At 45.7% G+C, this 13,536-nt stretch overlaps 1 protein-coding gene across 1 annotated transcript; it reads left to right on the top strand.

Moving 5' to 3' along the window:
- Window positions 1–4,945: 4,945 nt before the first annotated feature.
- On the top strand, window positions 4,946–11,025 carry LOC306807138 (C-type lectin domain family 4 member D-like; the record flags this gene model as incomplete). The annotated part of the gene is made up of 6 exons (XM_079316438.1): window positions 4,946–5,081; window positions 7,626–7,718; window positions 8,042–8,193; window positions 8,417–8,538; window positions 9,229–9,315; window positions 10,968–11,025. 6 exons carry the CDS (start codon window positions 4,946–4,948, stop codon window positions 11,023–11,025), a joined length of 648 nt encoding a protein of 215 aa, XP_079172564.1.
- Window positions 11,026–13,536: the final 2,511 nt, after the last annotated feature.

Genomic DNA, 13,536 nt, shown 5'->3' with positions numbered 1-13,536 from the left:
GGCTGAGAGAGGGAGCCAGCAGGCAAAGACACAGTGCTGGGCCCTGGAGGGGACTCAGAGCCCCTCCTTGTCCTGCAGGGGAGGGGGAATGTCCTGTCTGCACCTCTGAAGCACCAGCCTCCCCTCACATTAATGTACTCCTTCCTAATATTTAATCAAAACCAGCCCTCTGCCAGTTTAAAGCCATTCCCCTTGTCCTATCACCACATTCTTGTGCAAAAAGTCCCTTCCAGCAAGCCTGTTTACACTGCTGTGGTATTGACACTTGTATGGATTTGACTTAATTCCACAGGATACAGTCAATTACACAAGCAGATGTGAAGAAGTGTCAAAGGTAGCAGTGACAAAGCAGTTGTCAGCAGAGACTGGTGGTGGTATCAGGGAACTGGAGAAGTGCAGTGCTGCACATGTCCTGCTTTCCCTCTCCTGGTGTCCTGGTCCTCTCCAGCTTCACAGTGTAGATGTGTATCTCATGCAGAAATAACTCCTTCTCTGGTGCCACTTGTATTAATGTCCCTTAATGCCTCCTGTGTTGGGAACATGACCAGCATGCTCTTCCCAGCCTCTGGGTGTGAGATGCTTCTCCCCTCTTCTGATGCTTTTTTCCCTAGTTCTGAGCCTCACATTTCCTTACAACTCCTACTTAACCTTTATCTTTACACCATTTCTCTCTTTGCTTCTGCCTCCTCCCATTCCCAGTTGGGTCTGCCTAAGCCCAGTGCTCTGGCTGTGAGTTCAACAGCACAATTTCCTTCTGTCCCCCTAAGTCACATATCTACACTCAGAGTCAATGTGCATCCTCTGGAGACCCACTGCTGGACAAGTCTTCTGTGTTAGGAAGTTCTATAGGGGTGAAGCTCATCCCTGCAAAGCAGCATTTTAACCACCTCCCTCAGAATTTATTTTCATGGTGATTTCCTTCTCCACTGTATTTGCATGCATCTGTCTTCGAAGGACTTAATCCCTGTTTTGGAGATCATTTCTCTAGTTCCCAGATCACTGTCTTGCCAGCTTGTCTCCTGGAATCTTGGCTTGTTCATTCTCAAGTTTTCATGGCTGTTTCTGCTCTTTCACTTGTTGTTAACTTTTCCTCCCCATTGGGCTCTGTTTTTGCATTTATAAATGAAATAGTCCATGCTTTGCCTCCTTCTGCACACAGCCTGAAAACCAGGATAGGGAGCAAAAGAAACACAGGAAATGTAATGGTGCTCCACCTTGGTGATCTCACTGGAAGATAAATAACAGTGTTGGAGATGAAGCAGAAAAATGTAAACCATTCCTTTTCAGCCTCTGAAATAGAACCTGAAGCAAGCACTGCTCTGAACTTCCACAGGGTGAGAATCATATTATACTAGAAAAGTTTCTGTGTGTCCTCTTCCCAATAATCTCTCAAACCATCAAGATATATTTTTTTTAATTCCTCTTTGCTCGTTCTCCTGATCCCAGCCTGATCCTTCTGTTTCTTCATTGATATATCAACCTTCTGATTATTTTTATTGCTTTGTCTAACACTGCAAGTCCCCAGTCTCACTTCTACAGGGACAGTTCCTAGTCTGAGATTTGTTCTAGTGCTAGCTTCCAACTGGGACTGATTTTGAAGAATGAGACATAGGTGCAACATTTGATGGAGCAAATGCAGCTTAACCACAAAGGACAAGTACAGCAGAATGCTTTAGGTGCTGGACTGCAGGTTAAACTGGGATAGGATTTGTGATAGTGGCAATGTCAGAGCAATGGTAGATTACTAGCTGACAAAGAAAGGCATGAAATATGGGGAGACAGTTGAGTAAGAAAGTTAAAACAAGGAAAAAAACCCCCTATAAATGTCTCAAAAAAAAGGCCTATCAGCTGAGAATCTGATATGGGGAAGGAGGAGTGCAACTTCCTCTTCAGTTGTTAGGTTCTCATTTTTAATTTATGTTTCAAAATCTTCCATGTTGTCAGGGCTGATTTCCTGGGCTAAGAAACTGAAGATCTCTTTGGAGCATTTCTGACCTCCCAGGAATTTTCAGGTTATTGCCAGTGCTTCCAGTGTTCAGCACAGCCTTCTTTGATGGGCAGAGGGTGAATGAACAGAAGATGAAGGCTCAGTAACCTATTAGTGTCACTCTCTGGAAACAAGGAGCTAAAAGGACCACCTTTTACGTGGCAAAACTAAGAACAGGGTCACACTGTGATTAAATGGCATCAGAAATCACCTATGCTGAGGTGAAATTCAAAATGAATCATCAGCTCCAGTGGTCAAAGGTAAGCAATGAATGGGCTCTTTGTGAGAAAGGGAGCTGGAGGGAGTGGGGCTGAAGAGGGAATGGAGATTTTTCCTTCTGTGACTCTGTGACTCTGGTTCCTGCCTAAACTTGATGGATTGGTGAGAAAAGGGAGCTAAATGCTCAGGAGACTGAAGGAGTTTTGAAATAAGACTTGAGGAACATCTCTGAGAGGAAAGGTGAATGGGAATTGCAACATGAACAAGAATGACTACCCAGGAGCACAAAGTGTAGGATTGAAATGAGCATTCATAAAGAATCTGTTTGGGCTCCTTCAATACCCTACATGTTATGTAGTCCTGAAGTAGTAATTTTTGGACCATGCTGAGTATCAAGAGTAGAGACTGTGGTTTATTACAAACCATCTGATCTGTCCCAAAGGTGGAGGGGCTCCCAAAGCAGCAGATAAGCCCAAGTCCTGGCTGCTCTTGCCTCTGAGTGAGACTGTAGATTGCTGCTTGTGGAGAGGGTAGGAGAATCAACATGCCTGCTTAGAGTAGAGCAGTCAGTTGTACTCTGCAGCTTCATGAGGAGTGGTACTGGCTGCAGAAACATAACCCCATCATCCATGGCTGATTGAGAAAGGGTCCTTGGAGAAGAGAGACCCAAAACCTAAAATATACAGAGGAAGAATGATTTAAGATCTGGAGGGAGATCCAAATCTGCTGTTGATGTCTTCCACTCCTAAAAAACATCTAACACACCAAACAAACAATTCTTTTTCCTATTAGAAATTACAGTGGTAAAGTGGTTGTTTTACTAGACTGCATGCAAATTTAAGGCACATTCTGGTCAGTGTGTACTCCATAGTCATTAGGGCACAAGTAGGAACTCATAGAGATGCTCTGTGTAAGGCTCACTGCTCCTTCCTGACATACAGGACTGTATGCCAGAGCAGGATCCAGGGCAGTATAAGTGTGTGTGCATAAATCAATGAATAATAGTTTTTTTAAAATGAAATGAATAATAGCTACTGCCTAAAAGTATTAGGTGCCTATTTACAGCTTTACCTCAGTATTGCAATCCTAAAATGAGCAGGCATCATCTCCAGGTTATTCCTTGCCTGCTCTGAGGCAGGAGCCACAGAAATAAAGGGTGTACATAGTCCCGTCTGACTTGAAAGCTCATTGTTTTCAGTGCACCAAGATTAGATGGTTCTGGATGTAGTTAGCATTTCCACTGTGGTGAGGTGAGGGTGGTGGAAGTTCCCCATCGTTTTCCAAATGATTATTCCAAAGGCATCATGTCTGTTGTGTTGTGATCATGCTGGGCACATTCCAGAGCACAGACCAGCTGTGGAAAGCATTTTGCAGGGAGCTCAACCCACCAAGTGTGCACCAGATTACTGCACTTGAGTTGTGTTGCTGCATGCACAGCATGCAGTGCTCCCTGTGCCACCTGGGGCTGAGTGTGGGGTGCTCAGGTCTGACTGGGCACAGGCTGAACAATCTCTGGATGTGCTGCATATCAAAAATTGGTTGGACTGGTTAGAGCTATTCCTGAAGTAGGTGGCTGGACCCAGATCATGAGGGGGGCTGTTTTCACTAAGGAAAAAGCTGTGGCTAGAAAAACATGATTTGACCAGAGAATCCTGGACCTTGCCTGTCCACAGATATTTTCTCTTCTGATAATGAAAGATGATGCCTTTTACCCTGCTGTAGCAGTGTCTCCCAAGGCTTTGGGAAGTAGTCAGAAGGCTTCCACAAAGAGCAGGTTTCTGACAGTCTTGCTCTACTAGGCATGTCTGGCAGGCACACTTGGCTGCTGACAGACCTGGGGGCTTCATGCTGAACAGTCATGAATGCTGTCTAAATCTTACCTTTAATAGCAGTCTCTCCCAAAACTTCTTTACTCCTGTCCTGCAGTGAGTGCTGCTGTCTGTTTACCCTCCTGTTTGCCCTGGCTTGTGTACCTGCCACAATCCCCTAACATGTGTTTGCTTCTCCTTCCCTATGACCCATTCTCCTGCCTGCTCCCAAACCTCCTCAGTACTGGCAAAATCCCTCTAGACAAAAGAGAGGTCCTGACAATCTTAATCTGAGTACTTTACTTAGGCTGCTGGACACAGACCTCTGTTCTTCTCAGATATCCAGCCTAGCACAACCTAGTTTTGTGCTAATCATTGAATTCTGACTTGGAAAGCAAAGATGGAAGGAAAAAATAGATCTTTTAATCTCCCAGTGATGATGTGCCATCATAACCTTGCACATTTTTTTGTCTCCTATCCTCATTCAGATTGCATTAACCTTCTGCACAGGGAATCCAAAAAGCTAAGAAGGGACTGAAGGAGGCAAAAAAAGTTTTCTGGAAAGAAGTCAACATGAAATCTTCCCTATATTTCATAAGTATTAAGGTTTGAGTAATGTTGCATTTAGCATATTTCGGCTCAATCTAGAAAGACACAGTGTCACTGCAGACTTTGAGGTCCTGTGAAGGGTTCACCCCCAAACACCAACAATTACCACTGTTGGCTCACTGGCTGGGCTGGGAACACACTCAATGAATTTGACTTTTCTCCAGAAACCACAGACATTCCCTGTTCTGACCCTGTCTGCCCTTCTCCTAAACCCTCTAACTTCCACATAAGAATTTTTTTTTTTTTTTAGGAGCTTTCCCATCCTTTGTGTGTGGACTGTGGGACTGACAGACCCACAGCTGACTGGAGTGTTTTATTTGATATGTTTCCATCACTTTCAGCACCTCCTGAGACAAAGAAGCCAGAGCACCATCCCCAGAAATACCCACTCTGGCTGCCATGGTTGATCTCACTGCTGCTCCTCTTGGTGTGCTTTGCCCTTGTTGTCGTCCTCCTGGGTGAGTATGTGCAGGAGATTACAAGGGAGAGGACTGGGGGGGGGGGGTGCTGGGAGAAAAGTAGAGAAACCATGGTTCATGGTAGTCTGGGCTTTGTGCATGGTCTCAGGTTTTCCCACCCTGACTTTGTATATGTGTGTATACATCCCCCAAATCTCCCACTGTTTACCTTGAGGCCTTGTCAGTGTGCCCAGATTGCACATTCCAATCTTGCATGGCCTTTTTGGAACTGTGGAAAATTCTCTACCTTCATTTCTCACAAAAAGAACTCAGTTACATTTGGCAGATGGGAACAAGTGGAGACAGAAGCACAAGTGTGTATACAGGCAGCTGAATCTGCACTTAGGCTCTTTAAGGTGTTTGGATATGCTTTGTGTCCTAGTGGAAAAAGATGGGTTCTCACAGTTCTGTCACCTCCAGGATTAACTGCACAGTGCAGTTAATTAATTATCACTACTTTTTAGTGTTGATTGCAAAAGAATTCATGAGATGTTATTTCTGGACATGCTGTTTGTGAGGATTATGATCACTGTGTAATTCTCATTTTCTATGAAAGATAATTCAGGACATGTTTGCACAAGTTGTCAATAACCACGATGGATTCTGGAAGAGGCATCTTATGACAATAAATCACTGCCTTTCCTTTTGTAGCCCTTAGTGTCTGAGTCCCAGAAGTTTGTATTGCTTTGTTCCCAAATGTATAACCATTCACAGTACTCAGCCAAATGGCTGGGGAGTTTCAGGCTGGGATGTTAATATCTGATACCTTGTGATACACATGGAAGGATTAATTTTTAGTGAAGTTTGCTTATCTAAATTAGATGATGCTACACAGGATTTTAGTTTAGCAGAGCAATATAACATTGGAATGAAAAACCATCACGAATTGCATGTAGGCAGAGAGTGGCCAGTGCAATCACAGATGGATTACAATACAAACATGATTTCAATTGCTGGTCATACAGGCATGGAATCATAGAATGATTAATGTTGGAAAAGACAGCTCAGGTCATGTAGTTAAAGTGCTGACCAACCACTGCCAAGCCCACAATAAACCATGTCTCCAAGTGCCACATCTGCTTGTCTTTTGAACACTACATGGAATGGTGACTCCACTGCTTGTCTGAGCACCCTGTTCCAATGCTTGGCCACCTTTCAGGGAAGAACCTGTTATACAAACCAAATCTTCCCTGGCACAACTTCAGACTATTTCCTCTTATCCTGTTAGTTGTTATTTGGGAGAAGGGGCTGAACCCCACCTGGCTACAGCTGCCTTTCAGAGTGTTGTAGAGTGACAAGGTCACCCCTGAGACTCCTTTTCTTCAGGATAAACACCACCAGGTCTTTCAGCTTCTCTTCACAGGACTTGTGCTCCAGATCTGTCCCCAGGTCCACTACCCTTCTCTAAATATGCTCCAACACTTCAATATCCTTTTTGTTAGGAGGGGCCCACACTGAACATAGCTCTGCAGTGTGCTCCACATCAAGACATTGAGTGTCCCCAAATACCAAGACAGAATAGGGGCATTAAAGCCACTTCAGACCCATTGCTTTGTTCAGGTATGTTTTTGTTAGTCATTCAGTTTCTTACACTATTTTGGACTAAGGTATAAACTTGGGTTATGCTGGTTTGGCCTGCTAAGGAAGATGCTGCCCCTTTTTGATCTCTAAAGGGTTGAACATTTCCACAACCGCTCAACTCTCTAAGGTGAAATAAACCAAAAGCCAACATTTTTCTCATCCCCCTTGATTAGGAATAAGGTCATCATAAATGACAATGGGGGGTGGTCTGTCAGGCACTGGCCTTGTTCATCTCCTCTGAGCGTTATTCCATTCCAGCAATGCACTCATCAGACACTGAAGCCACTGGGATTGTTCTGCTTGTAAATCAAAATATTTCTATATTAGATGATTGATAAAAATAGGCATCTGGATTGTTAAACAAACCCTGATCAGTTCCTAATGCATACTCATAAATGTCTGCCTTCCTAGTAAGTCCTTGGGACTGTGGATTTGGTTTATCACCAACAACGCATTATTCCCCAGGAAGTGGAGTTAGGAAGTCCTAGGAGTTTGTGCTCCTCCTGGTTTCAGCAGCTCCAGCTGGATGGGATTACCTGCACCTGGACTGTGTGTTGCTGCTGGAACAGGCCCAGCAGATGGGAGACTCCTCCAAATGGCTGTTGATGTGTAGTTTAGGAAGAGACAAAGTGTGACAGTGAGAAGCTGCTTTGTAAACATGCAGCTGGGCTGTAGGAATGTGCATGGCAGAGTGGCTGTGGTTGGGTGGGATCAATCCTGCCATGTGTGCGGCATGTCCTCAGTGGGATGTGCTTCCAGGGATGCTTCTGCTGTCTGACTGGGAAGAGGGTTGCTTTCTGGCTGGGATGGCAGCTGTAATGCCACATGTTTGGGCCAGGAGAGGTGACAGCTGGGACAATGCTTGTTGTGGAAATGGTGGCAGGAAAGTCAAGGAACCAGAGGTGCTGTGAGAGGAGCTGGCAGGAAGGGGGTAATCCTGCTGCCTTTCCTCTCCCTTTGCAGTGGTTCTCCTCTGGCACAGCAGTGAGCAGCCCAGAGCCCTGCAGCAGCAGTTCTCAGAGTGGAAGTGCGACTCAGCAGTGCCACAAGGCACAGGTCAGTGCTCACAATGTCCCCTCTTCCTTGGGGTAAAGGCCTCAGAGAGGCTGTGCCAGGACAAATCAAACCACACCACTGAAAGAACTTTGTTGAGTCCTGATATCCCTTACAAGGATTGCTGTGGCTCTTGTTGTACAAAGCTCACTGGTGAAATCCCAGAGTAATGGGAAGAAATGTCTGTTCTATCCCTGGTTTTTCACCCAATTTCTGTCAGAAAATGTCACTGAGTTGGACATGAGCACTGTTCCTGGAAAAATGGGATCTTTACATTTACCATCTCTTGTTAGTAGCCTTCATCTCTCTGTCCTCTCCCTGCACAGACCGAGGCTGGATGTGCTGTCCAGAGGGCTGGAGAAGGTTTCAAAGAAGCTGCTATTTCCTGTCTGTTGATATGATGAACTGGACTGAGAGTGAGCAGAACTGCACTGGGATGGGCTCCCAGCTGGTGGTGATCAACAGCAAGGCAGAGCAGGTGGGTGCACAGGGCTGAGAGAGGGAGCCAGCAGGCAGAGACACAGTGCTGGGCCCTGGAGGGGACTCAGAGCCCCTCCTTGTCCTGCAGGGGACGGGGAATGTCCAGTCTGCACCTCTGCAGCACCAGCCCCCCTCTGCCACCAGCCCCATCCCACAGGGTCTCCTGATGCCTTTCTGTGCTCACTTCTGCCCTTCATGGACAATCTCTCTCTGATTGCCAGGAATTCCTCTCGAAGCAGACAAAACAACCTCCAGAAAGTGAGAATTTCTACATTGGTCTGTTTAAGGACAAGAAGGGTCTGTGGCAGTGGATGGACAAGACTCCATATAATGTGACAGCAGCGTGAGTATATCTGGATGAAGAGTGGTAGGGAAAAAATGTAGGAAGGATGTGAGGAGAACTGCTGCTGTATGAGAGGGCGTTGTCCCCACACTTCCTTGTGAGACATCAAAGATACAGCAGGACTGGGCTGTGTAGGACATCAGGTTCCCATGGCTCATCTGTGCTGGATATTGGGAATGAATTAACTATCTATAACATGGAAGTCAATGCTGGAGGCCTAGAAAAAACTTCACATTGCTGGCAGCAAGAACCCTACAGCACCCTGATGACCAGCTCAGCCTGACCTCCATACACTGCACTTGCATGCACAAAATGGCCTGTGCTGAAATTCAGGGAAAGAGATGAGGCAAAGGAAGAGAGCACCAGGACTGTCCTTGATGTGTCTTGCCCTGGAGGCTGACAGGGGCCTCTGCTGGGTGTGAGGTGCTTGGGATGAGTGATGGTGATTAGTTTCCCCCCAGCAGGATGGAGCAGGGCCCTGTTGTGCTGGAAGGCTGTAGGAAGGAGGCAGGTTTCCATGTGGCACTGGTGCCTGAGGGATATGGTCTCGGAGCAAGGGCACTGCTTCCGCCCACAAATTATCATTGGAAATTTCTGTCTCTTCCCTTCAATTTTTGCATTCCACTGTGGCATTTTCCAGAAGTTCTTTATAGTGGACACAGGGGAGTAACAATTCTTTCTCATTTGCAGGTTCTGGCGAAAAGGAGAACCAAGTGGTGAGAACTGCACTGTAATCGTAGGGACTGAGAAAACTCTCAACAACTGGAATGACTCTGGGTGTCATTTGAAGTACTCTCGAATTTGTGTAGCTGCAGCAGTAATTGTGTGATGGACACATCCCTGTCCTGAGCAAAGCTGGGAACAGTGCTGGCTGTGCTGGGAGGGGTGGGGGATCCTTACACTTCTTCATTGTGTGGGGGGACCATGTGTATGTGGAAGTTAAATGAGCTTTTTTCCAGCATCCCCACTGCATGGGGTGACTCAGGGAACACAGGAAGGCTCAGGCTCATTGAAGCATGTTGTTTATTCTTGTTTCCTCTTCTCTCTGAGTGGGTCCAGCAGCCCGTGGTTGAAAAGAGATGGACTTCTCCAGGAGGAAGACACTGGAATGGAAGACAGATGTCCTGAGATTCAATGTTCTTGGTCTCCTTGAGAAGAGCTGTTTGCTTTTTTTTGAGTCATATATAGAATGTCCCCTAGGTGTTCTGGTCTTGCTGAACAAATTCTGAAAATTTAGATGAGAAAAAATGCAATATCACACCAATGAAAAAAGCCTCTGTGCCATGTCTCTCTGCATATCTCTCTTTCCTTTTCCATCTCTATCCTGCAGGAGTATCATTTGAAAATCATGGGCTGGTTTGGGTTGGAAGGGTCTTTCTAGGATAGTCTAGTGTCAGGCCCCTTAGGTTGTGGGCAAGGACTCCTTCCACTAGACCAGGTTGTTCATATTCCCATCCTGCCAGGCCTTAAACATTTCAGGGATGGGACATCCACAGATCCTATGTGCTGCTGGTTCCAGTGCCTCACCACCTTACAGTCATGTATTCCTTCCTAATATTTAATCAAAACCTGCCCTCTGTCAGTTTAATGCCATTCCCCCTTGTCCTATCACTACATTCTTGTGCAAGAAATTCCTATCAACAAGGCTATTTCCACTGATATAGTATTGAGACTTGTAGGGATTTTACTTTATTCTACAGGACACAGTCGATAACAGAAGCAGATGTGAAGAAGTGTCACAGGTAGCAGTGAGAAAGCAATTATCAGTAGAGACTGGTGGTGATATCAGGAACTGGAGAAGTGCAGTGCTGCAAATGTCCTGCTTTGCCTCTCCTGGTGTCCTCGTCCTCTCCAGCTTCACAGTGCAGATGTGTATCTCATGCTGAACTCCTTCCCTGATGCCACTTGTGTAAATGTCCCTTAATGCCTCCCGTGGTGGGAACATGACCACCATGCTCTTCCCAGCCTCTTTGGGTCTGAGACGGCTCTGGCCTCTTCCAGGGGTCTGGACAGCAGCAAGTGATGAAGTAGGAGTGTGAACGCACACAGCTGTGTGTATTGAATAGATGCAAATATTTGACGCGTCATTTGCCACAAACCACTGCTGTTAAAGAAGAATATGATCACCAGCCTAACAGTTACCAGCGCATTAGGGAAAGGCTTCTGAGGCACTGAAGAAACAGTGTGGTAACAAAGTTTAGGTGGCACAAAGAACTTTGTAAGAGAGAGAGGAGAGAGAATTTGGAAGGAAGGAATTGGCCATGGAGCTCAGGGTGCTCTGCAGCTTGGCCACCTCTCTCTGTAAGAAGCTCCCTGGCAGCTCAGTGCTCTGGGTGACCTTGCTCATGGCACTGAGGGGTGCAGCAGGCACAGACCCACAATTCTGCAGTGTGACGATGTGAGCCTGTGCTTTCACCTGTGCTTCCCAGGCTGCTGGAAGAGGTGTGGGTGGTCTTGAACCCTACAGGTGCAGTGGGAATTGTGTGAGACCAGGGAAGCCCTGCTTCCACAAAGGGGATGTGTTCTTGAAGCTGCACTTTCTTGGGGGGCTGATGGAAGACTGGATGTTGCACAAGTCATGTGAACGTGTTTTTAATGTGGGAAGAATTCTTGTGAACATAAGTTACACAAAGATGTTTAGAAATTTAGGTTCTGGTCATGCCAGCAGTCTGTTGTGCAGAAAAGAAAAGAATCAGTGGATGTCTTCCACAGAGAGCTCAGGCTTCTCCTCACTTGTAAGCAGTTCTATGTCCTGATCTTCTGATGTTTCAGCTGAAATGCCTGTGCTATTGCCATGAGCTTTCCTATTCCTGTGTCTCTGCACCAATGCATTCCTGTTCACAGGAAGAATCTGTATGGTATATGAACTGATGGTATATGACCAAAGGCTGTGTTCCCCTCTCAGTGCATTCCAAGGACATTAGGGTCTTTTAGGGATACTTCATCATTAGGGACATCCTTAGCAATATCAAGTTGCAGAAGCTTAATCCAGGTCTCCTTGACAACTGCTATAAACACCACGTATGACTGCAGGTTTTGTAGTCAGAATCAAGGAAAACTTCCTGTCATGCAAAGGGATTCTGACACCATCCTGTGATCCTTTATGGCCTCCAGCCCCTAAACAGAGGGCATATGGAACACCCCTGCCCAAACCCTACCCTCTCTTCTAGTGGAATTCAATCAAAAGAGCGTTGGCAAGTTCTCTGTTGTGCTCTGCATTTCTGGGCTCAGGGTGCACATGGACACTGCCCAGACTGAGTTACAGATATGCTTTCCTGTCATTTCTGGTTCCCTTTTGCAGGCTGTGTTCAGTGTGTTTAGCCCTTTGCTGGCAAATGCCAAATATACCTGTCCATGTATGTATTTTCACACACATGGATCCTCAGCAGGAAAGAGCAGGCAGCAGAGAGGGAATGCCATGGATGAACTGTGAAACTGCCTGAGGCTTTGCAAAGGGAGTTTGCGTGAGCTGCAGTGATGCTTCCCTTCATTTGTTGTCCTTTGCCTCAATGAATTTGTGATGCAATGAGTATTGTGTGAAATGTCCTGGCAAGATAATGACTGTTATATATGTGATTCCTGCTAATTGAATTGGAACAGTATTAGCAAAATTGTTGCCTTCTAATTAATAGAAAAAATTGTGTTTAATTGCTCTCAATCAAAAAGGATAAAGAAAATTGTTAAACAAAGCAGATAGAATAATCCTCCAGAGGTTTGGTGGGAGTGAGGTTAGTAAGGGTATAGATCCAAGAACAGCATCTAGAAATAAAACTTTTGTCCATTTTTTGGGCCAAATTGGGATAATTCCAGGCACTGGACATTTGGACAAGACTTGTTAAGGGAACATAGGCTTAATTATAAGCCCTAAGCTTAATGCACTTGCACTACCTGCAAGGTCAAACAACGAACACTGAGGAAGACCAGGAGCCTTCATCAGAATTGAGACCCCTGAAAGGAGGGGAGACTCCCGACCACTGGTGAAGCATGCACAGTACAACATAGTGATAACAATTTTAGGAATAGAAACTAGGAGGAGCTTTCTAGATGATTCTGTATTAATATGTATTAGTAAACAGGATATAAGTGAGATTTTTAGCTTGACTGATTTGTTATGGGATGAGAGGGATGGCCCCACCCATACCCCCAGGTGGTGTGTCCACAGTCAATTTTGCTTATGCTTTATTCAAACAAAACCTCAGTTATACTGAATTTAGTTACTGCTAAATTTTCTATTTACTTAAATTTATGTAACTGATATACTTTGATTGTTTTCATTTATATACAATTGCTGTTATTAATAAATTGCTGCTAAATTTAGCACTGTTGTTTTGATTAATTGGACAAATTGAACATATCCATTTATAACATGATGGAACTTCCTCAATCTCCACATGTTGTGGGATGCACTCAGGATATGGCTGTTTCATCACATCAGATTAGAGCCTGTTCAGGCCCCTCAGCAGTGTGGGAGGTGCCCTGTGCAGGAGGGAGGCTGTGCTTGTGGCCACACTGGTAACAGGGACCCCTGGAGTCAGTCCTGGAACTGCAGGTAAGCCACAAACCTTCCTTCCTTTCTGTCCTCCTGTCAAAGGGGTTGGGAAAAGACAGGGCTGGGATGGATTCTGGACATGGGACAGTGGCCAGTCTCGTTCCAGGAGAAGGGACTCAGGACAAGAGCAAGGCAAGAGATGAGGGAACTGGGCAGTGCCCAGGCTGGTAGGATGACATTTTCCTGGAGCCAGGGGGAGTGGAAATCCAGCTAGACCATGCCCTGCTATTCCCTTCAGTGGGTTGTCTGTGAACAACAGGGCTGAAGGGTGCTATCCTTCTGAGATTTCCTCTGGAAAAGCTCTCTGCATCATGCTGAGCACAAGTCCCTTCTCATCATAAGTTCCATCTCTGGTGTCTCACAGCAAAGACCAGATAGTGAGAAAAAGAAGATCTAAAGAGAGAGGAAGAGGAGGGAGATCCAGCAAGAGTGTTCAGTGGCATACAAGT

The sequence above is a fragment of the Erithacus rubecula genome (assembly GCF_903797595.1).
Source record: "Erithacus rubecula genome assembly, chromosome: 1".
Lineage (NCBI taxonomy): Eukaryota > Metazoa > Chordata > Aves > Passeriformes > Muscicapidae > Erithacus > Erithacus rubecula.
This window is presented reverse-complemented; position numbering and strand designations above follow the sequence as displayed.